This window comes from Cryptotermes secundus, unplaced genomic scaffold (genome assembly GCF_002891405.2).
Source record: "Cryptotermes secundus unplaced genomic scaffold, Csec_1.0 scaffold401, whole genome shotgun sequence".
Taxonomy (NCBI): Eukaryota; Metazoa; Arthropoda; class Insecta; order Blattodea; family Kalotermitidae; genus Cryptotermes; species Cryptotermes secundus.
This window is the reverse complement of record NW_019731223.1, coordinates 88,642-112,751: the sequence shown is the minus strand read 5'-3', so window position 1 is coordinate 112,751 and position 24,110 is coordinate 88,642. Positions and strand designations below refer to the sequence as shown.

Below are 24,110 nucleotides of genomic sequence, written 5' to 3'. Positions count from 1 at the left end.
TCTTAGGAATTCCCATATTAATAGTGAAATTCAAGCCTTTAATAGGAAGTTATGCAAGCTAGCTAAGATCTTTTCTCATGTCAATGTAATAGAGATGCATAACAATAGACAACTATTTACTGCACATGGATTGCATCTGAACAGCTTGGGTAAAGAGTTGCTTTCTAGTTATCTACTTCTTCATATTTATTCAGCGTTGAAAGAAGATATGGGCTCAGTAATAACTCTTGCTTGGCGAGATAGCAATTTTCAGGTTACCTCTTCTCCTGTTGCTAGTTATTCCACTCCCCTAACTATTTCAGATAATCAGAATCTAACAACTAATGAAACTATTTTGGACAGGTTAGCCAGTACTCCCCGTTTAGATAAAGAAAGTTTAACTAGTTGTACTGTAAATGGCAACATAAAAGTAGGTAATCCTAGCATATTGAAGACTAGAACTTCTAGTAGAATCAAAAAAGCCCCTGTGACAAAAAAAGATTTTTTATGGTAAAGTCAACCTCTAGATCACAGACAGGTAAATCCATTCCTTCGTTGAATAAAGATGTAAGTGCTAATCAATCAGCTGTAAGGAACACTATCAAATTGAATAATGCTAAACCACCTTATGATACTGTTCATAAGAACCATATTCATCCTTCTAACAAATTATTACAGAATCATTATAATACAAATAAACTAACAATTCTTCATCAAAATATACGAGGAATTATTAATAAAGTTGATGAATTCTTAAATTCATTATCTCTTAATGCACCTCAAATTATCTGCTTATCGGAACACCACTTGAAAACTGATGAAATAAGTGAAGTAAATTTTGATCACTATACTGTCGGTACTTCCTATTGTAGACAAACATACAGTCATGGAGGTGTGTGTGTTCTTGTTCATAAGAATATCCAATTTAATACTATTAATCTAGACCAATTTAACAAAGAGAAGGACCTTGAAATTTGTGCTTTGAAGTTAAACGTAGCTTCCAACAACTTCACTATTATTTGTATTTATAGATCTCCAACCGGCAACTTCTCATACTTTTTAAATCAGTTGGAATTAATTCTGAACAAAGTACACAAAACATCAAGTGAATTAATTTTATGTGGTGATCTCAATATAAACTATCTTAATGACAGTTCTAGGAAAGATCTCTTAGATTCTCTTTTAGCCTCTTTTAATCTCTTCAGTACGATTAACTTTCCTACCAGAATCTCTAATAACTCTTGCACCTTAATAGATAATATCTATATCAATACTCATCGGCATGAATATTCCGTGCACCCTGTTATTAATGGTCTATCAGACCATGATGCTCAGGCTATTACCTTAAATAATATCTCCATTCCTGTCCCTAAACATGTATCCACCTATACGAGAAACATTAACAACTACTCGATAAGTCAGTTTACATGTCTGTTAAGTTATGAAAATTGGGAAGATGTTTTTCTTGAAACCAATGTCAATGTAATTTTTAATAATTTTCTCAACACATTTCTAAGAATCTTCTATTCATGTTTTCCTGTAAAAAAATCCCAGTACTCTTATAAACAAAAACCATGGCTAACTACTGGTATTAGAATTTCATGTGCAAATAAAAGGAAACTTTATCTAACTTACAGAAATAATAATGATCCAAATTTCAAGGAATATTACAAGAAATATTGTCGAACCTTGGCTAGGGTCATTATGGCAGCAAAAAAATTTTATTATAATAAACTTCTATTAAAATCTAATAATAAGACCAAAACCACTTGGAACATACTTAAAACCATTACTCATAATAGAAGTACTAGTAATAATATATCCTCAATGACAATAAAGGATAAATTATCATGTAATCCATTAGCCATAGCAAATGCATTTAATACTTACTTTTCATCTGTAGCTGAAAATTTACTTACCAAAAATGTCTCTAGAAAAACCATTATTAATAATAAAGATTTCTTATCTTATTTACATCAGAATTTCATACAGTCGTTTTCAACGATGAAACTCAGAAACACTACCACTTATGAAATTGAAAAAATAATACACTCTTTGAAATCTAAGAATTCTCATGGGTATGATGAGATATCATCAAGAATTCTGAAAGTTAGTACTCCCTATGTTTTATCGCCCTTAACATACATATTTAATATGATCCTACAAACAGGTATATTTCCGGATAGATTAAAATTCTCAGAAGTTAAGCCGTTATATAAGAAAGGAGATAAAACTGAATTCTCTAACTACAGGCCTATCTCACTTCTCCCAACATTTTCCAAAATTATTGAAAAAATAATTTATAAAAGACTGTATTCTCACTTAAATAAGAATAATATACTTGTAAAAGAACAATTTGGTTTTAGAGAAACGTTATCTACCGAAATTGCAACATACACACTTCTAAACAACATACTGTCATCTTTAGAAAAAAAAAATTATGTAGGCGGACTATTCTGCGACTTGCAAAAGGCCTTCGACTGTGTTAATCATAACATACTTTTGGCAAAAATGGAATTTTATGGGATCTCAGGCATAGTAATTAAATTAATGAGATCATATTTAGAAAACAGACATCAGAGAGTATCAGTGAAAGATATTAAGCTTAATAAAGTATCTTCCAAATGGGAGCCTGTCAAACATGGAGTTCCACAGGGCTCTATATTGGGTCCATTACTATTTCTCATTTACATAAATGATTTTCCACTAACCATAAACAAAATGGCTAATCCAATATTATTTGCAGATGATACCAGCATCATTATATCAAGCACTAATCCTGAGGAATTTAAAAGTAATGTCAGTTCAGTCTTGAATGAGACAATTAATTGGTTCAATAGCAACTTTTTAACACTGAATTGTGAAAAATCACACTTCTTGCAATTCTTATTAAAAAAACATAAAGAAATAAAAATGCAAATAATATCTTCTAACTCAGTGATTACCAATATTAATTGTACTAAATTCCTGGGTTTAAATGTTGATAGTACAATGTCATGGAAGGATCATATCACTGAACTGTCATCAAGACTAAATAAGGCTTGTTATGCAATAAGGGCAATAAAACCATTTATGTCTTTAGACTTAATGAAGTCGATCTATCATTCCTATGCACACTCTATTCTATCTTACGGTATTGTCTTCTGGGGTAATTCTTATCTCAGTGACAGTATTTTTAAAATTCAAAAAAGAATAATAAGAGTTATTACTAGCTCAGGTAGATACGACTCATGCCGTGAATTATTTAAAAAATTACAAATATTGCCACTTCAGTCTCAATACATATTCTCACTACTTGTCTTTGTCATCAAGAACAGAAGTTGCTTTATATCTAATTCTGATATTCATGATATTAATACTCGTTACAACCACAATTTACACTTGCCTTCTACAAATCTGTCATCTGTACAGAAAGGAGTACTCTTTTCTGGAAGTAAGATTTATAATCACTTACCACTAAATATTAAAATGCTATCTAAAGATATTAAGCATTTCAAATCGTCATTAAAAACCTACCTTACAGAACATGCATTCTATAGTATTGATGAATATTACCAATTAACTTCCTAATGAATATGGTTCTTTTTATATTTCTTGCCCTTTGTACATTTAGATTAGTTGTAGGAGGTCTTCCCACTGTAAGTTCAATTCATTCATGTTTCATTGTCTTCATTATTATATGGTGTATTTGTTCAAACTGTGTTTTTGTGACACTGTTGTGCAATACTGTGTTTTGCTTTGTGTCTTTGATCAAAATGTGTTTTTGTGACACTGCTGTTATGCAATACTGTGTTTTTACTTTATGTCCTTATTGTGGTCTTTATGAATGTACGTATATATCATTATTTTATGTTTATATTATATTTGTATCTTGACAGGTTCTATATCCCATAGGTTGGTTTGACCTTGTATGGATTAACAGAATGCAAATAAATGAATGAATGAATGAATGAATTCATTAATACATTCCGAAATATTTAGTTGACAAAGCCCATTTGATTTAAATGATTCCTATAGGATATGAATATTTCACAGTCACAGTTGAGTTGAGTTTATTTATATTCTGTAAATCCTAAGCAGGTTGATCCCTTTGGATACAGAACAAGTCATAAGTTACATACATTAGTAGCGTCAATTTTAACTTGAAAATTTATATAACATTAATTTGCCATCATTCTCTGTTTACATTGAAGTATTCATCTGTAGAGTAGAATGAATGAGCATCTAGATAATTCTTCAGCGCTAATTTAAACTGTCCAGTATCATTATTCAAGATTTTGATACTTTATGGCAGATTATTAAACACTTTTATGCCAGTGAAGTAGACTCCTTTTTGATATAGTGACAAGTTTGATGAAAGTAGTTGAAAGTCATATTTTTGTCTAGCATTCATGTAATAGACATCAAAACTATTTTAACATTATCTTTATTGTAAATAAGAAACAGTAGACGTGATAATAGGTATTGCAATTGAAGAGATTGAAAGTTTAAGTTCTTAAATAAGTCACTGTATGAATCTCTACTTCTGCATCCTGAAAGTCACATCCACAGTCCTAGAATTTCAGTGTGAATTACATTCTCACTGCACACGTTAGCATTTGGAACAAGAATAATCTTACTGTTGAAGGACAAAGCCACGATGGACGTCGTCCCTTTCTGCCAGGAGTCGATGATCTGAGCCATGAGCTGCGACCAGAAAGCAACCCCTTGTCTTCCCTGCCCAAGAAGCCATCAGGAAGAGTGCATACTGCACCCTCTTCCACTCCAGTACCGGAGGTAATTGAGAATCGGGTGGACTTCTGGCCACTGCCAGGCACACCACTTGTGAAGGACCAGGTACAGGTACTAAGGATCACCCCATCATGTTTCATGCATCATACACCAATGAACACACAATCACCACCATGCAATCATTTCATGTTGCATGGAGAGTCCATGATAGACAAAACAGTTTACCACTGCCTGAACTTTACTGCTCACTGTTTGTCTTCTAATGAAATGGCAGCCACACTGACACAGATATTGCTAAAACTTGGTGATGGTACTCAGCTTCCCACTACCACAGACTGCTTGAAAATTTTAAAAATTTGAGATCACAGTCATTTTCAAATAAATTGTTAGCTTGTAGTGTCACTTGGGCTTCTTCAAAGTGAAGTGAATACATTTCCAAATACCATAGAATTATCCCCCAAATTTAAGAAAAATATGCACAGAGTCTATATGTTATGGCTATTTTACTATTCACATCTTATTTGGGATTTTAACTTATCAGAATATATTGCTCATCAAGCTGCCCCTGTTTGTCCTAAGAGAGACTGGTCCATCACTGCCTAACTAAAAGAAGGTAACCAGAGCTGGAAATGGATGTAAATGCTACCTCCTTAGTTCCAAAGAGTTTTTTTTTTTTCCTTTTTTCAAAGATATTTGCAGTATCATACAATGTCATAACTATGTTCTAATAATGTTATGTGTAGGAAATAATTCCTTAACCTGCATTATAATAATTTCCTTTATAATATACATTGGTCAATCCAATGGGATTTTCTGTTGATCTCTGACATTTACCTAGTACATAAAAGCCATTTCTGCCTCTAACACCATGGAGCTGAGCCCGCCTTCAGGAGCTGCCAGTTGTGTAGCTACTTAAGAATTTCTCAACATTTTGGGGACCTGAAAGTTCATCATGATGTTCTCAAAAGCTGTTCACTGGTCCCTATCCTGAACCAGAACAATCCAGTTCATACCCATACCCCATCCTATCTCTCTAAAATCCATTTTAATATTATCCTCCCACCTGTGTCTTAGTCTTTCTAGTTGCTCTTCCCTGCTGGTTTTTCTTCCAATACCCTATATGCATTCCTCTTCTCCCCTATTCGTGCTACATGCCCTGCCCTCCTCATCGTCCTTGACTTTATTATTGTAATTATACTTGATGAAGAGTGTAAGTTATGAAGCTTCTCATCATGCAGTTTTCTCTACCCTCCTGTTACTTCATCCCTCTTTGGTCTAAATATTCCCCTCAGCACCCTGTTCTCAAACATCCCTAGTCTATTATCATCATTGGTTGCATCCTGTCATGTGTTTCAGATATATTATATAGGAATTAAGTCTGCCATCAACACAACAAATACTCAGTTTTAATTTCGATCTTTATTGCTGCTTAAGAGTCGTTGGTAGCACAGAAGATACTGGATACCACAACGAAGGATTCCCAAAATTATTAGGTCAAAAAAAGATTGCAGTGGTTACAGTATTCAAATAAAACAAATGGGATTAATCTGAACAATACATGACATGAAGACAGCAGGAATTTCAGAAATAAAGAGAGGGAATACCTGAAATATAAAATTAATGAGCTTGAAACAAGTAGTAAGAACAAGTACATGAAAGACCTGCATAGAAGAATAAATGAATTTAAGAACGGTTACCAGTATAGAAGTAACTTAGTGAAGGATGACAGTGGTGATCAGCTTGCAGATTCCCACAACATTTTCAATAGGTAGAAGAACTACTTCTCCCAGTTATTGAATGTACAAAAGGTCAGTGTAGTTAGGCAGATAGGAATATATACAGATGGGTCATTATTACATGATCCTAGTCCTTTTGAGTTTGAAATTGTTATTGCAAATTTTGGAAAGATATAAATTACCAGTTGGTGATCAAATTCCAACAGAACTGATTCAAGCAGGAGGTGAAACATTATGGTCTGAGATCCATAAGCTCATAAATTCTATTTGGAATAAGGAATAATTGCCTGATCAGTGGAAGGAGTCAGTTCTAGTACCAGTTCACAAGACGGTGATAGAACTGACTGTAGTAATTATCATGGGATATCGCTGCAATTAATATCGTAAAAGATTTTTATCCACTACTCTTCTCTCAAGGTTAAGTCCATATGTACTTGTAATTATTTAGAAACATCAGTGTGGGTTTTGATGTAATAGATCAGCTACTGATCAGATCTTTGTTTTCATCAGATACAGGAGAGAAAATAGCTGTTCACAGACTTCAAGATAGCCTATGATTCAGTTAGGAGGGAAATCAATATTCTCATGGAGTTTAGGGTACTGATGAAACTAGTTAGACTGATTGAAATATGTTTAAATGAAACATATAGTAAAGTTCATGTAGGTAAATATTTGTCTGTTAATTGTCCTGTCCAGAATGGTCTAAACAAGGAGTTTCTTTATCGCAACAGCTTTTTCAACTTTGCTTAAAAACATGTCATTATGAATGTTTAGGAAAACTAAGTGGGACTGAAATTAAATGGGAGGACACATCAGCTGTTGGTCTATGATGATGATGTGAATCTGTTGGGTGATAGATACCATAAAGAAAAACACAAAACAAAAACAAACTCTGTGGTTTTAGTCCACAAACGAACTATACTGATTGAGCGACCGCCGCTTGTCAACGAAGTTAGTGCCAACTTTAAAAGAAGGTTGGTCTAGAAGTGAACACAAAGAAATCTAAATACAGTTGCTGTCTCATCACCAGAATGCAATGCTGAAGAACGTCTGCAGTGTGTAATCTGTCTAAGTACTTTACCTGCAGATAGTATGAAACCTAATAAATTAAAGAGACATCTTGAAACCAAACATCCGAAGTTTACAAATAAACCAAAAGTTTTTTTTGTTAGAAAGCTTAGTGGTTTAAAGTCCACCCAACAGAAATTTGCTAAAATAACAGATGTGACTTCTAAGGCCCTTTTGGCCTCTTACCAGGTTTCTCATAGACTTGCTAAATGCAAGAAACCACAGACAATGGCAGAAACACTGATTTTACCAGCAGCGATTGACATAGNGCTGGTGTGGGGGGGGCTCGGCTTTTCGCACATGTCACAGTATCAACAATGTTGGGTGACTCTTCTGCTCAACAATTTAAAAAAATATCCCCCTCTCTAATGACACAGTTTGTAGAAATATTTCAGACATTTCTGACGATTTACGTCAGCATTTAATTGAGAAGTTGCGTTAACAAGTGCTTTGCACTTCAAGTGGACGAAGCAACTGATATTCATAAAGATGCTCATTTCATTGTGTACCTTCATTTTTTTGATGAGTGTAATATGTGAGAGGAATTGTTTTTCTGTGAGCCTATCTTGGAGACAACAGCTCAAAGCCTTTTCGACATGATTAATGCTTTCTTTAATGAAAATGGGATATCATGGAATAAGTGCACTGGCATATGTACAGATGGAGCTCATTCAATGTCTGGAGTCCATGCTGGATTACAAGCAAAAATTAAAGCTGTTGCTCCTGAAGCAGTATGGACTCACTGTATGATACATCGGGAGGCTCTGGCAGCTAAAGAACTCAGCCCACCCCTTCATGAAGCGCTGCAGACGGTTGTAAAAACCATCAGTGTTATCAAGACAAATCCTCTGAAGTCTAGACTTTTTAAAATGCTTTGTGAGGAAATGGCTGCCAAACACACTGTCTGTTGTTTTTTAGTGATGCTCAATGGCTTTCAAGAGGCAAGGTATTAAAGAGAATGTTTGAGCTGAGGCATGAGGTGTTGTGTTTTTTAAATGGGGAAAATCACTCACTGGCAGATAGTTTCAGCAACAAGGATTTTTTTATAGAAAATGGCTTACCTCACAGATATATTTGAGAAACTAAATATCCTCAACACTTCACTTCAAGGGAATGAGGCAACTGTACTTTCATGGATTGACAACATGAAGGCATTCATGAGAAAATTAGAGCCCTGGAGAAACAGTATGTAAAGTGACACGCTAGACATGTTCCCTATTCTGGTGTCAATGGTACAAGACACTGATAATCCAGTGCTTCCAATGGACATAAAAAGCTGCCTACTTGATCATCTCATAATGTTGAAAGTTCATTTTGAGAAATACTTATCCAATGATTTTGATGAATTTAATTGGATAAGAAATCCATTCAAAAATGCTCCTGGGCCATCAACTCTGAATGTAAATGAGCAAGAACAACTCATCGATCTCACTAGTGATACTTCATTAAAAAGTAAATTTAAGGAATTGTCTTTGTTGGAGTTCTGGATACATATTGGCAAGGAATTCCCAACTTTGAGCCAAAAAGCATTGAAGATCCTGATTCCTTTTGCAACAACTTACTTATGCGAGACAGGCTGTTCTGCTTTGGCAGCTATAAAGTCAAAGTATCATTCAAGGCTAAATATTGCTAAAGAAGTTAGAGTGGCCATTTCTGATATTACACCATGTTTTGATAAACTTTGTTCTCGAAAGCAGGCCCATCCATCACACTGAACTTTGACATTTAAATGTTTGATTTCCGTTGCAGAAAAAAAATTAAATACTTGTTAGTTAAATATCGTTTCATTTCAGTACATATTTTGGTTAACTGCAAGTGTTAAAACTAATTTTTATTGTAGGCTTAATATTGTGATACTTTAATTTTGAGTAAAAAAACTGCTAAGTAGTATGTAGAAAAACACAAAATAAACTGAATAAAACGTCAAACATGCCATGACTTCTATTTTGATAAAAAAAACAAGCTGGAGGCCTGAGAGTATTTTCTCTTGTCAGGGGGGCTCAGAGGTAAAAAGTTTGAGAACCACTGGCTTAACCTATTGTGCATAACTTTTTCAAGTACTTGGAGTTGGCCAATTAATTCTCCAGACTTCTCAGATTGAAGTTTGTTTCACCTCTCGCCTTTGAAAACTTTAAACACTAATATGAGAAGACTCCAGCTACTGCTTATGAGTCATTATTGAAATCATACAAACAGTATTCTGAATGCCTTTTTCTAATAACTGAACTTTCTGTTATTTATTTGAAAGAAGAATGTTTAAAAAGTAATATTTCAGACCTGTTCAAATATTTGATTGCTTCAAATCTGGGTATGGCATTACCAGAAGTCATAAAATTACCTGCCTTATTATTAATCATTCAACCAACTAGTGTGTCTGCTGATTTGTCATTCCCTTCTTTGAAGAGAGTTAGTACCTACCTACACAGCACATAGACTCAGGACAGACCAACTAAGTCGCCATTAATGACAATTTAGAAGAATATTCTTGAAGACTTAGGAAACAGTCTGGACTTCTGTGGCTATATGAAAAATATTTTCACTGAAGAGAGTGTTGCATGGAACTGAATTACAAGTTGTGATAAAGAAAAGTAAGCTCAGTAGTTGCTAACTATTTTGTCTTAGCTTGCATCTCCTTCCTCATTTATACTTTAGCTTCATTAGTTTTTTAGCTCAGATTTGCATAGTTGTATTTAGCTCAGTGACAAAAATTTCACACCCTCCATTTGCCTTGGGATTTGGCTAACATTTTTTAAAAATTCGTGCCCTTGCGTTGGGAAGTTCTGTTCTTCAAACAAGAAAGGAAGAGTACACTTCATAGGCTTAGTCATTGATGAGAAATAATATTAAATTTATCTACAAACTTGTTCTGATGATGTGGACTGGATTCAGCTGGTTTAAGGTGGGGCTTACATGGAGCCCAAAGAAGGGTTTAAAACAGAAGGAGAATTCTTATTATAATTACCCTGATTCAGGTATTATGGATTGCAAATATTTCCATTCTTTAATGATCAGTGGCTGTGTTTAAATATATGTCTTATTCATTTTTATATTTCACAGGATAATTATGTTGTCCTCATTTCTATTGTTGTTAACCTAAGTTTGTTTGCAAACAATTATAGTCTGTTTTCTGTTTCATAAATTGTCACTTTTATACTACCTCATATACACTCTTTTATTTTATTTAACCGTTTGAAGCCTGAAATTTGTCTCAACAATATTAAAAAATTAAGTTAAACCTCACAGAAAATACATTATCTCTATTACAAAAATAGAACACTAATTGCTGTTTAGGGAAATAATCATTGTTCTGAGAATTTTCCAGAACTCTTCAGTAAAATATGAAAGAAAAATTTAATTTTGAATACTGAATCAGGTGGCCCTTACAGTAACTACTATGATTTAAAAGATTAAATTTTATATGTGTACATGAAGCCTGGGCTTTGAATATGCAGGGTTCATTACAGAAACCTCAGCTTTATTTATGTGCATACTGAAGGGGACAGCCGAAGTGTATGGTACCTCAACACAAAAAACACCAAATATATTCCCTCTTAAAATTTACTGAATAAAAATCCTTAGTGTCTGTGACCTCTGATGCTTAGTGTTCTCCAGTTATCTTCCAAGTGATCAAGTTTTATCTGTCATAACTTTCTATCACAAACCAAATAAACATGCTATTTATGCATAGTTATCCATAATGTTCATTATATTCTTGTGATCTTAATCTGCTAAGACACATGAATTTATTTCATGACACTCAGCTGCTTTTCTGAGTTATTCTTGTATGTAATCCTGCTTCTATATAAGTTGTTCACATTGCTGTTTGTAGTGTTGCAGAGAACAGTATTTAAAAGTAAATGTGAATATGATAATAGTTCCTTTCAAAAATACAGTGAAAACTTTATAATATGAACAAGAACATCATAATTGCATTTGTTATGCATGCAACACTCATGCAAATGTGTCTAAAATTATTTTTGTACAGTTCAACCTTTGTTCTGTTCAATGACCTTTGAGAATTTCATTCTTTGTGTGTATGTATATATATATATCAATTATAGGTTAATTGGAAAAACATTAAAATGACAGATAAGTAAGAATATGAGAATGAATTGCAGCCACATAAAGTATGGTACATTCAAAATGTGTAAATTTTACACATCTTCATAATATCATAGCATAGTTTACTGTTTAACTTTATTTCAGCTAATCTAGATGTATTTCTATTTCAGCTATTATAGATGTATATGTGTTTATGTTTCAGCAGCTTGGTGTTACATAAGTCACATCACAATCAGGCTCTATTCTGTCCTTCGCAAGCTGCTATTCTGGGTTCATTTGTTTTGGGGTACATTTTCTTTGTAGTGATTTGCACTTAGTATGTATAGATTTCTTTTATCAAAGTATGAATTGTGTCTTTACATTTCCAGAGTTCTGGTCATAGAAAATGAGGTATCAATAAGGTGAAGTATTTGTGCCTAGCTGACATAATATGCTGTGCCCACAAAATAACGTCAGAATGTCAGAGAAATATTTTCTGAGATAATGCGTTAGTTTCTAAAGGTTATATACTGTTTGCAGCCAAATTCGCATAGAAATATTTGTTGTTTATTACAAGGGTGAATTTCTGTTTGTCTTGGTTCAATGGTAAAGAATTGCATAAAATTATAAAATCTCCTAGTCACTCACTCACACTCACTCACGGAGTTGAGCCTTTCTTGAGATGCTGCTAATTGAGCAGCTACTCAAGAAATTCCCAGCATTTTATGGAACCTGAAGGTTCATTACCATGGTCACATGAGCCCACCACTGGTCCTCATCCTGAACCAGATCATTCCAATCCATACTATTCCATCCTATCTCTAAGATCCATTTAATATTGTCCACCAACCTACATCTTGGTCTTCCTACTGGTCTCTTTCCATGTGGCCTTCCCACCAATATCCTACGATGTATACGCACTCCACTACTCCCCCAATTATGATGCTTGCTCTGCCCATCACATCGTCCTTGACTTCATCATTCCAAGTATACTTGGAGAAGAGTACAAATTATGAAGTTCCTCGTTATGCAGTTTTCTTCAGCCTTCTGTCACTTCATTGCTCTTCGGCCTAAATATTCTCAACACCCTGTTTTCAAACACCCGCGGTCTATGTTCCTCCTTAATGTCAGAGCCCAAGTTTCACACCCATTCAGAGCCACAGGCAAAATTATAGTTTTTTTATATTCTAATTTTTATGTTTTTGGAAAGAAGACGAGAAGACAAAAGGTTCTGGACTGAATGCTAGTTAGCATTACCTGAATGTAGTCTCCTCTCAATTTCCCCCTGAATCAGGTTTTCATTTATTATAGTCTTTCCCAAATATATGAACTCTACCATATTTTCAAAACATCTGTTAACTGTCTTTATGTAATTTTGTCCTCCATTTTAGTAATGAGACAGCAACATATACTTAGTTCCTCTGTGTGATCTTCTAGCTGATGTACTGTCTCATCGTACTCCCATTTTTCCTCCAGTATCTGACAGATGCAAAACATATGATCAGTAGCTGTTCTGTTATGTCTAAACTCATGTCATCTATATTGGACTTAGCCTTGAGAGAAGAATGTTGGATAAAATTTTGTATGAAGTTGATAGCACTGATATCCCATCATAATTACTGCAGTCAGTTTTATGACCCTTCTTGTGAACTGGGAAAATGATAGACGACTACTACTGTTCACACAGTTGTACCTTACTCCAAATAGAATTAATGAGCTTATGGATCTTAGAAAGTATTATTTCGCCTCCTGCTTGAATCAGTTCTGCCGGAATGTGATCACTACCTGGCAATTATTTCTTGAGATGGAACCTCTCAATATGAACTCTGTGCATTGTTTGTTTACTCACTGTCAGTCTCTCCCTAAATTTTGTCACCACTACATAGTGGTCAGTATCACAATCCGCTGCCCTGAAGAATTGGACATCAGGTATACTTGAATGCCATCTTCTGTCTATCAAAATATGGTCAATTTGTTTGTGTCTTTCCATCAGATGTCCAATTAAATTTATGAATGTTATAATATGAGAACATTGTACTTTTGACAATGAGATTTTTTAATGGTGCAAAGTTTACTACTCTAACTCGACTATCACTACTAATTTCGTGTAAACTCTCGTTCTCAGTAAATATTTTGAAAATATCTTCCTTCCTACTTTGGCATTGAAATCTGCTAACATAATTTTCATATGGTATTTATGAAATTTATCGAATTTATGTTCTAGTTCCATATAGAAGCTGTCCTTCATATCATCAGTTTTATCTTCTGTTGGGGCATGAACATTCAGAACGATAGTATCGCACCAGTGACCTCTCAGTATTATATATGACATTCTATCACTAACAAACTCTACCATCTTAACTGCTGATATGATTCTTTTTTGTACGAGAAACCTGGTACCTAATTCATGATTCCCATTCTCCTTTCCATAGATAAACGTTTATTCACCTGCTAGTTCAGCACCACCTCCATCCCACTGATCCCCTGTACTTCCACTAAATCTAACTTATATTTTGAGATTTCTTCCACCACTGCCCAGAGCGAACCTGTCCTATACATCTAACATTCCAAGTACCAAATCTCATACATTTTTTTTCGCTTAGGTCGTTTATTCAAAGAATCCATCCAGGTCTGAGGTTTCTTGTGATCTCTCATAACATGCTTATTCTTTATGGTGAGGAGTTGTTAGCCCCATGCCCAACCCCCAAGCTGGAGGACCACTACTTGTCGGCTGTCCATGACTGGTTATTCAGTATATTCGCAGGTGCCCTCCATATCTGTAGGCAGTCTCCTCCTTCCGCAACCAGACAATGCGCCATGCCGTGATGACAAGGCACCCACCTAACATGGAAAATCTCTTAGTAACTAAATTAAATAACCAGACTTTCTGAAGGAGGATATACCAGTAGTGATGATAGAAGACTGAATGGGTGTCTACTTAACTCTTTGACTGGCGCGGGCGTGTTTTAACGCCCGGACGATGCCAGCCGTTCCCTGGCGTTGGCGTGTTTTAACGCTTTTACAATCTCTTCCCTTCTTTGCTCTCTTGGCACTCATCAACCAAAGACATATATATATGATAGTTTTTGTGCATGTTTGTAAAGAACCCTTGTAAACTTTGTGGGGGTCTATATTATTGTCAGAACCCTCTGAGAAGGAAAAGGTCGGAAAATATTTCACATTCATTCAGTTTCACCATGGCTTCTTGCAGCAAGTGTCTTCGTGTTCCTACAGACCAGCTGGAAAGTGTTGTGAAGGAGATTTGTGCTGATGATGGTAGTGGCGATGAAATAATGATTCCTGAATTAGATGAAGTTGATAGTGACAATAATACAGTGATAGACAGTGATCCACAAGACAGTAATCATGAACATTTAGCTATCACGAGTGCGGTGCCTGACACGCCCATCTCATGAACGTACGGAGACATTGTACCAACAATAGTTCTATTTGCTAGTAGTTTCGGGATCAAAATTAATATAACATAAAATGCACCCCTTTTCATGGATTAAAATTTTTCTGGATGACGACTTAGTAAATCACATCACAACTGAAACCAATCACTATGCTCACCAGCACTTCAACACACATGAGTTAGCTTCTCACTCTTGAGAACACAATTACAAATATGTCACACCAGATGAAATCTGGACATACTGAGGAATTGTGTTCATGACAGGAATCGACAAACGCCCTGAAATTGAAGAATATTGGTCCNCGTCAGACTCGAGTGCAGTCACGCCTCCGCCCTCGACCTTGAAAAGACCACCAGTGTAAGAGCCAGTAAATCGTCTAGAGGGTGGCCTGAAAATTCACAAAATGGTCCATGTTCCTCCCAGTAACAAGAAGAATGGTGCCCTGAGAAAGTGTCGCGTGAGTGCTAAGCACAAGATTAGAAAAGAAACAAGTGTCATCTGTGCAGGCTGTGGTGTGGCTCTCTGCAAACTTTCATGTTTCAATGTTTATCACATACTAATAAAGAAGTATGGAAAGGCATTTATTGCATAAAATATTGTCTTTTAATTAGTTCCTGAAAATTTCGTTTTCAAAACCAATTTTTGTTGAAGTTGTTTAGGAAAAAGTAACTACATGCATTTTAGCAACATAAGGTTTAAAGGGCCTGCCAGGACAGGGGTGGGATTTAAATACCCTTCGCGCCAGTCAAAAAGTTAACATTAAAATCTAATTAAGTATTTCATATTTCCAAATTTTAAATATGTCTGCTTTATTGAAGGAACATTTGCTGTGCAAACTGTACAAAAATCTTGGGATAAATGTTTAACTGATACATTCACCAATTAAGTTCTCTCTGTTACATTGCATCTAGGTCAGAGAACTAGAATATAGTAAACTGTGTAAAAAGATACAATTATCTGCCTTAAAATTAACGAGAAGACGAACATATTCATAGACAAAGCATATGTAAGCATTTTTCATCATGAACTTGCTGCAAAATTTTTTCACAGACATATGTGAATAAGCACCATACTATTATGTAGACCATTGTAAGTAGGCTATAGTCAAATCTGTTAACATTTTTGTAGTTCATCTGAAATTATATCTTATTCCAGCTTCTTAGCAAGAAACGAATTTCTTAATTTGAGATAGTACTTTTTTTGAACTTTCAGCCCTGTATAGCTTGAGCTACATTGTTGTTGAGTAAACCATAAAGAAATACATAAATATTTTGCTGAACTTCTGTCTGTATTCTGTGGTCTTGGCACACATTAAAATAGACTCATTTCTTTAGACCAGGCAGAGGCTTATGTGGTGTGTGGTGTACCGCAAAATACAAATATTCTTCATCACTCATATGTTTTATGTACGTGCAGGCAGAGGTATTGGACCCTTCTAACAAGCCTACTGCTGCCCATGGTGTGGCAGTTGGTGGATCCCAGTTTGAGGGTCCCGTGTCCCTTTCGCCCCCTCGTTTGTCAGACTCTCTCGGAGAACCCCCCTCCAGCTCAGGAGGCTCACGTCCCATGCCCCACTTCCAGAAGCTTCTTGCTAACCTGCAGGTGAGCGCTCCCTCCCCCACTCTGCCCACAACCCCATTTCTTGCTTAAGACGCATCACACTATGCTTCATTGTATCTGTAAAGCTTGCTGAATGTTAGTAGAGTTCACTGTGCAGAGTTTGATACCGAAAGAACTAGTTGTGTCCTTGTTGTTATAAATATTTATGTTGAAGTTAGCTGCATAATCATAAAATTCCCCCTGGTTTGTGGCAAGGCAAAGACCATAACTCCAATTCATTGCCTGGAACAGGTAATGTGCAAGTAAATTACATAGATCTTTAGCACAATAAAAGATAATGTCAGGAAAGATAGAAAGGTAAATAAAATTGTCCATACACTCAAGTAAGCAGTATGCGATGAAGTTATTCCTTGGAGCGAAGGTATAGCTCAGTGCATTCTTAACATCTGCAATAGATGTAGGTGAGTGATCAACTTCATGTCCTGGTCTCTCCTCTAGGAAAGAGCCCCTAGTGCTTATGGAATAAGAGGTTAGGTGAGCCCTAGAGTAAGTCTTGGTCATGGTGGAAAAGAAAAAAATATCTGCCCTTACCAGGATTCAAATCCATATTCCCTGGTTTTCCAGCCCACAACTTATTCAGTATAGTGGCTGGTATCCCTGATTGTACGGTTTCCCCACTGATTTATAGTTACTGTTTTTCTCAGAATTGGAACAGAATTGCTTTTAAGACAACCTTTTCATCACATTGGTTTTGCAAGATGCAAGACAGGTATAAATTTTTGTACCTTTTGGACTGTTGCTAAATACATATACACATATATTCTTGCCCTACATTTTCTTTTCCCATATTGCAGTGTTCTAATAAGAATATAAGCTTTATTTTAAGGTGAAAAAATGAATAAAAAGGCTGTAATTACATTAAAAATTAGATCTCATATTTTCTGAACAAGAGGTAAAATCGAAGAGTTGCAATAATGTGTAAATGTTAGAATTCTTTATATGAATTTATATTTGTAGAAAGAAGAGGAAGTAAGTGCAGTTATTGCAATATATTAAATCAATCTAGAGTCATTGCATTTTAATTGCTACACCTGGTAACTTCAGCCTGAATTGTTTCAAGAAGAAAAAAGGACACAATTTTTATGTTTTGGCTTAGTAACTAAAAAATATAGGATTCTTTGATTTCAGTATGTAAAAATCAGGTAAGATGTTAACCTAACAGAGCTTCACAGTTTTGTGAGGCTTTCTGTAGGTCACTATTCCCATACTCTGAAGTGACTGTCATAATTTATAAATTGTTCTTAGTGCCTTGTTAGTTGTTAAGCTTCTCACTTGCACCTTGAAAGTGTTTTAAGTTAATTCAGAAGCCACTGAATAATCAAAGGTGACAGAGGCGAACACCATGTTACAAAATGTTTAACTAATAAAAAAAGAATCTGTCATTGATCCTTTACATTGACTTCATTTTGTCCTAATTATAGAGTACTATAATATGAATTTAGTTTTAAACACACTCTTAGAATATATGGCAATATACTCTTCTCATAATATATCAGTTGGTCAGGGTCATCCAAGTTAACTACATTCTTTATTTATTACCCTATTGTAGGAAATGTTTGTACCTCAAGTGCATGCTTTGAGCACTCTGCACACATTATAAAGCTTGTGCTCTTATCACAATATTGCAGCAAAGTTGATTTCAAATGATAGTAAATATATTGTTACAATTCGGGATTTCTCCAAAACGTTATCCATTAACAAGCAGGCGTATCTGTTCTTCCCACAGAATATGGTTGCTTTGTCATTCCCACAGTAGTATCTAGTGGCAGTAATTTTAAAGAAGGAATAACACTTGAGTAAGAAATGAGAGTTACACATATTTTTATTCAGATGCTGCAATCTATATGACATAGAATTAATAATTATACAAATTAGCGATCTAGCTCTGTTAATAATTTCTCCATGCTCATATGATTATACATTTTGTGTAATAAAATACGTTTCTAACAAATACTCATTTGCAAGTTATGCAAAAATCTGTTTCACACAGAATTTGTGCTGATACTTATTATCAACCTCCATAGAGAATTTAAATGCCTGGTTCAAATGGGCGGTAAGTTTTTGGTTAAAAAGAAAGATGCTGACACATCTGTTGTACAAAAATGTTTTCATGATAAAAAAGTGCCTATTTTTCAACTGCCTACTACCACACCAAATTCTGGGATCCGCTATTGATCTTATAGCTTCACCTTAAAAGTTGTCTGGCTGCTCTGTAGTAATTATTGATGCAAGTAAATTGAAACATATAAAAAAAAAGGTGTTAATGACTCATGTAGCATAGTATCTATATAAAGTTCCATGAACGTCAGGCAGTTCAGGAGTTATTAGAGAGGGAGAGAGACAGGAATATACTGATACTACAAGCCTGTTTCCATGTAATGAAGTAAAATAAACTAGTGAAATGTTTTCCAATTATCTTCTGCCATTTTTTAGAGTACCATCAATGTAAATATTAACAGGAATGTAATTTGATCTCTTGCATTTTATTTATTTATGTTTGTATTTATTTTATTTATGTATTTATTTGCTTAAAACATAACATGATAAACTCAGGCACTGTGTTAAACTTGATGAACTTATGCAAAGAATCTGCTAGTGATTCTTTTCATTGTGAGATTTTAAGACATAGTGAAGTAACTTCTTAAGATATGAATTTCTTGGGTCTGACACCATGTAGTCTAGTAGACAGTCACATATTTATCGGACTACATCTCAAAAGACCGTATCATAATGTACATCACAATGAACCCCTACAGTCTCATACTTTCAATTTACAGTTGATTGAAAATCACTTTTGTCTTAAATACCGTATGTAAATTAAACTATTGTACTTCAGATGTTTACTTTTATGTCACGAGCACACATATTGGATTATACATATGCCATGATAGAAGGACTTTTATGTGGAATCCATCAATATTTTTGTACAAATCCATCTGTGTAATCTCCATGAGTTAGTTTAAACACTGCAGGATAATGAAAAATGTGTTCACTTTGAAGACATAGATTTTATCCTACATTTATCATGTATAATTTACTGTATATATTATTTAGTATCATAAAATATTATCTTACAGAAAAATTTCTTACTGGAAATACAAATCAGACATTATATGTACCCTCATATACATAATCAGTAATGTGTTTGAGTTAAAGTTTGTAGCAAATGCACAAGAAACACCTTATTACAGGATTACCAGATTAATTCTACTTTTATTAGCTAATGTGTAAGATTTTTTTTTACTTTATCTTTAGTATAACCATGTGTGAACGGCTTTTGATTCATATTCTGAAGCATGTAGTAAAAGAAAAGGGAATGGAAATCTTGATCTTTCTTAAAATGCTCTTGCTTTTTTCTCTAATGTCATGACAGTAGCAACAGTAGCCTATTGTGTCTTGAAAGTTATGCATGAATCAGTGTGCATGTGATATCATGCTTGTAGATGATGCAGTTGTAGAAAATCATGAACGTTAGTTCTAGGTGATATGGTTGTAGAAAAACGCAACTGCAGTATACTTCTGAGCAATATTATTATTGACAACATTACAATGGCATAGTTATAGGTGATGTGATTACAGAAACAAGAAGTTCTTGGAAGAACTAATTGCATACTTTCCTTTCACTACATGTTGAATACTGGGTACAACATGGACTACATAGAAAACGCTGCATCCACCAGTTCTTCTCTTGATGTATATGTATTTGTTACCAAGGGAACATGTTTACCATGCTGCCTAGCAATAGCCATCTATTTTGGCTCCTATATTCCAGCATTCAACAGTTGTTTGAGGGGGCAATGCACAAACATACATACAACAGGGTGATCTCATGGGCCTCATTTTATTTTTTCAAAAAAAAGAGAAATAGCAAGGACATAACAGTGATGCATTTCTAGGTGTCTCTTTTAAATATTAATACAACATTTGTCTACTGATATGTTGGGTTTTTGGACTTTATCCATCTTCCTGGTTTTTAAGATAACAAATAAAAACTCGACGTTTCGGAAACTGGATCTGATGGAAACAGATCCAGTTTCCAAAACGTCGTTTTTTATTTGTTATCTTAAAAACCAGGACGATGGATAAAGTCCAAAAACCCAACATATCAGTGTGTTATACACCATCGTCAGAATCCTATAGTAACATTTGTCTAATTTACATTAAACTCATTTGTATTAATACATTTAATAATAGTCTTTGTAATGTAGTAGTGATGATTTTGCCACATTATAGGGCTATGCTGCTGCTGCTTTGTTAAGTTGTCTTTGCCTCGATGGCTTTTATATTTCTTCATATTTGTTACATACTACACTTTTTAAGAGTAGCCCTTTTTCAATTTCAATTATTTATTTTTCTGTCAACATTTACTACTCATACCTAAAATATTCTTAATCTGTTACTTTTTTGTGAATTTTAATATACATTTTAGAAAATAATATTTGAATGAAAAGTAGTGATGTCAGTCCAGTATGAAGAAAGTAAATATTCAATTTCCATCTTATGGTTCTGTTTATAATTACTTCCAGCTATTGCTGTTAATACATGTAATGACACAGTAGGAAGCATTAGCCTTCAGTATATTAGGATCTGTTATTATTGACAATGTTACAGTTATCAAAGAAGAGAAATAGTTAATAAAATGTTAAGTTAGGAAATTCAAGAATGTAAAGACAACAGAAAATATATATCTTCTTTAGCCACTTTAAATTCATGCATCACCTTTCCAGAATTATTCTTGTACCTCATTTGATTAAGATACATATGCACCATTAATTCCTGTTCTCCACTAACCTGTCATTCACCAGTACATGTCAAATTATTTCTTGGTAATTCATTACATTTCATTCCCTACAAATGAACTTGTAAATATATAATTTTATTTGCCTACGCATCTATCTATCTGTGTGTCTGTCTGTCTGTCCGGCCATCTGTTCATCCATTCATTTGTCCATCTTTCATTCTATCTATTTAATATCTGACCTGGCCCAACAACAATGTAGTGGTTAGCACCCATACTTTTTTGTTCTAGGGGCCATGAGTTCAAATCTCAACACAGAAGCTGACTGTCATAACACAGAAGTTTTGTATCTTACTGTCATATTATGTGTGTAAAATTTCTTTATTTTACTCCATCACGACATTAAGTAGTGTGGACACATTATACATTTGTCATTTCTTACAACATGTTTCGGCTCATTAAGTCATCATTAAGTATCTGACTTTTACATTCACCTATTTTTGTCTGCTAGTATTCCTACATGGGCCAGTGTTTACATATTGAAATACTGGTTTTTAGTAGTATGTGATGCCATTATATGTAAAAAGTTGTGCTCACCTCTAAGATCGAATATTAATTGTTAAAATATTAAATCATTAGAATTAAATGTACGTAGATTGTTTTCTTGTACTTTTGTGGATGTAGTGTTTGCATGTAGGTATATCTCTTCTACCAGTGTATTTCATTTGGGTTCTTCCTGGTCTTGTATTGATGTAATATGTTTTTTTTTTTGGCTTGTAGGTATATAATTTCGTTTTCTCTTTGTTTATGTTCCTTGTGTTTGGGAGAAGTGCTGTGTGCCCTGTATGTGGTGGTTGTGAAACTGATCAGTTTCTATAAGATATTGAAGTACGAAAGATATCATTATGTAATCACCACTTCCTTATCATGGTACCATGTCCACTAAGGAATGCCTAGAAAAAACTTCAGAACATATTCTTTTCTTACTTTTGGATATATATAATTTTTTAAATTCTTAAATTTCTGTTTACTGTAGAACATGCTTAATACATATAAATTTATTAAAATTTCCTACCAATATTGAACTCTATTTTCTAAATAATAAACAGTCATTGTTCAAAACACTTGTTTTTTTTTTATTGTTAGTGGGGTGGGACTAAGTCCCTTGTACTGTGGCCACTTCTGTCCTATTGTACCAGCCCCAGATGATAGGTGAGGGTGATTGTGGAGCAATTGGTGGAATGAAGATTGGCAGGGGAACTGAAGTGCTCGGAGAAAACCTGCCCCAGCGCCACTTTGTCCACCACAAATCCCACTTGACCAGGCTCAGGATCAAACCCGGGTAGCCGTGGTGACAAGCCAGTGACTAACCACTTGACCTATGGCACGGCCCTTTCAAAACTCTTAAGTAAATTTCAATAATAAAAAGGTCTGCATTATTTGTTTCACTTTGGTTTCTTAGGGTTTGCCACTTTTTTGTTGCCAAATGCTTAAAGCTGATTAGGGGACATTTTAGTAATGTAAAAATAGCACTATCAGATATTTAATTTGAGAAATTCATCATAATAATTGAGTCATAGGAAATGTTATATATGGGGATAATATTAAGCTTCACTTCTACATCATTCAAAATATTTTTAAAGACTTGTATTATTGAAAAAATGTCAGTTTGGTAGCTTGTTACACAGAATGCTGTGTGTTGTAATGTGCGCTATGGGCATCACAATATTACAAGTGTTTGTAAACACAGACTCTTATAAGATTTGTAGTCTCTGTTGGTTTAAATGTAGAAACTTGGTTGCTTACTGTGTTTTAATACAGCACATTTGATTTAGAATATATGAATTATTAGCCATATCATTTTGCAAAATAACTGAGGACAGTTGTATTTTAGTAGCAATTGAACGTTGAAGTAGGTTTATGCTTAACTGTATATTTTGAAAATAGTGAAATAAGTTCATCACCATCTCTTCACATGCTGTTAACTGTTCTACTGCCTGAACTAGTAAAAGCAAGATCCAAAATAACAAAGAGCACAGAATCTTTGGCTGTTTCAGACATTTGGTAACTCCAGGGGCCATCGGATGGTCACTGAAACAATGGAGCAGGGGCACCATCATGACCATGAGGAGGATGAGGAAGCCACAGAGGATGCCCTAGGTTCCACAGTCATTTTGGGGAAAGGTAAAGCACCTGCTTTCATCTGTTAGATTTGCAACGTCTTTATTTTCCTTTATCTGTCAGCTGACTAACAAAGTAACCCTATGGATATAGTCCTTTTGAAATTAACAGTTACTCAGATACCCAAGATATTCTCAGATTTTCTTGGAACATAATGATTAATTTTTATTTTCACAAGGGCCTAGCCACTAGACTGTAACCTGAAGCAAATGTATCCAGTCCACATCCTTGTACTCTGTTTCTTTAAGATCAATTGTAATATTATTCCCCCCTCAATACCAAGGTGTTCCAAGATGTAACTTTCCTTCAGTTTTTCCAACCAGAATTTTGTACACATTTGTGATCTCTCCCATTCATGTTCCACTTATCTATTCCTTCTTGATACGATCACACTAGAAATATTTTTCTAAGCATACAAATTATGAAGTTCCCTTTCTCTAGCTTCCTGTCTTTTCCATCCTCTTTTTTTCAGATATTCTCCTCAGCTCCCTGTTCTCTCGTCAGACCACATTCATCCTATAATGTAAACGATCAGGTTTCAATACATCTTGCACTGTTGTTTTGTTATGTACCACCCTAATTTTCTTGTCTTTTTTTTTT

At 34.6% G+C, this 24,110-nt stretch overlaps 1 protein-coding gene across 15 annotated transcripts in view; it reads left to right on the top strand.

Moving 5' to 3' along the window:
- LOC111866505 (protein madd-4) overlaps positions 1-24,110 on the top strand; it is a 669,679-nt gene that overhangs the window by 624,031 nt on the left and 21,538 nt on the right. For 8 of the 15 annotated variants that reach the window (XR_004513226.1, XR_004513225.1, XR_004513224.1 and 5 more), the window contains exons 19-21: positions 4,607-4,815; positions 16,388-16,573; positions 23,369-23,513. Coding sequence is in view for 11 of the 15 variants with exons in the window: in XM_033752289.1 (XP_033608180.1) it covers positions 4,607-4,815; positions 16,388-16,573; positions 23,369-23,513 (540 nt within the window). In the remaining 4 variants the exon portion in view is untranslated. Of the gene's footprint in view, positions 1-4,606; positions 4,822-16,387; positions 16,574-23,368; positions 23,514-24,110 lie in introns of all 15 variants that reach the window. The other 7 variants (XM_033752290.1, XM_023855503.2, XM_033752297.1 and 4 more) reach the window with 7 other exon arrangements.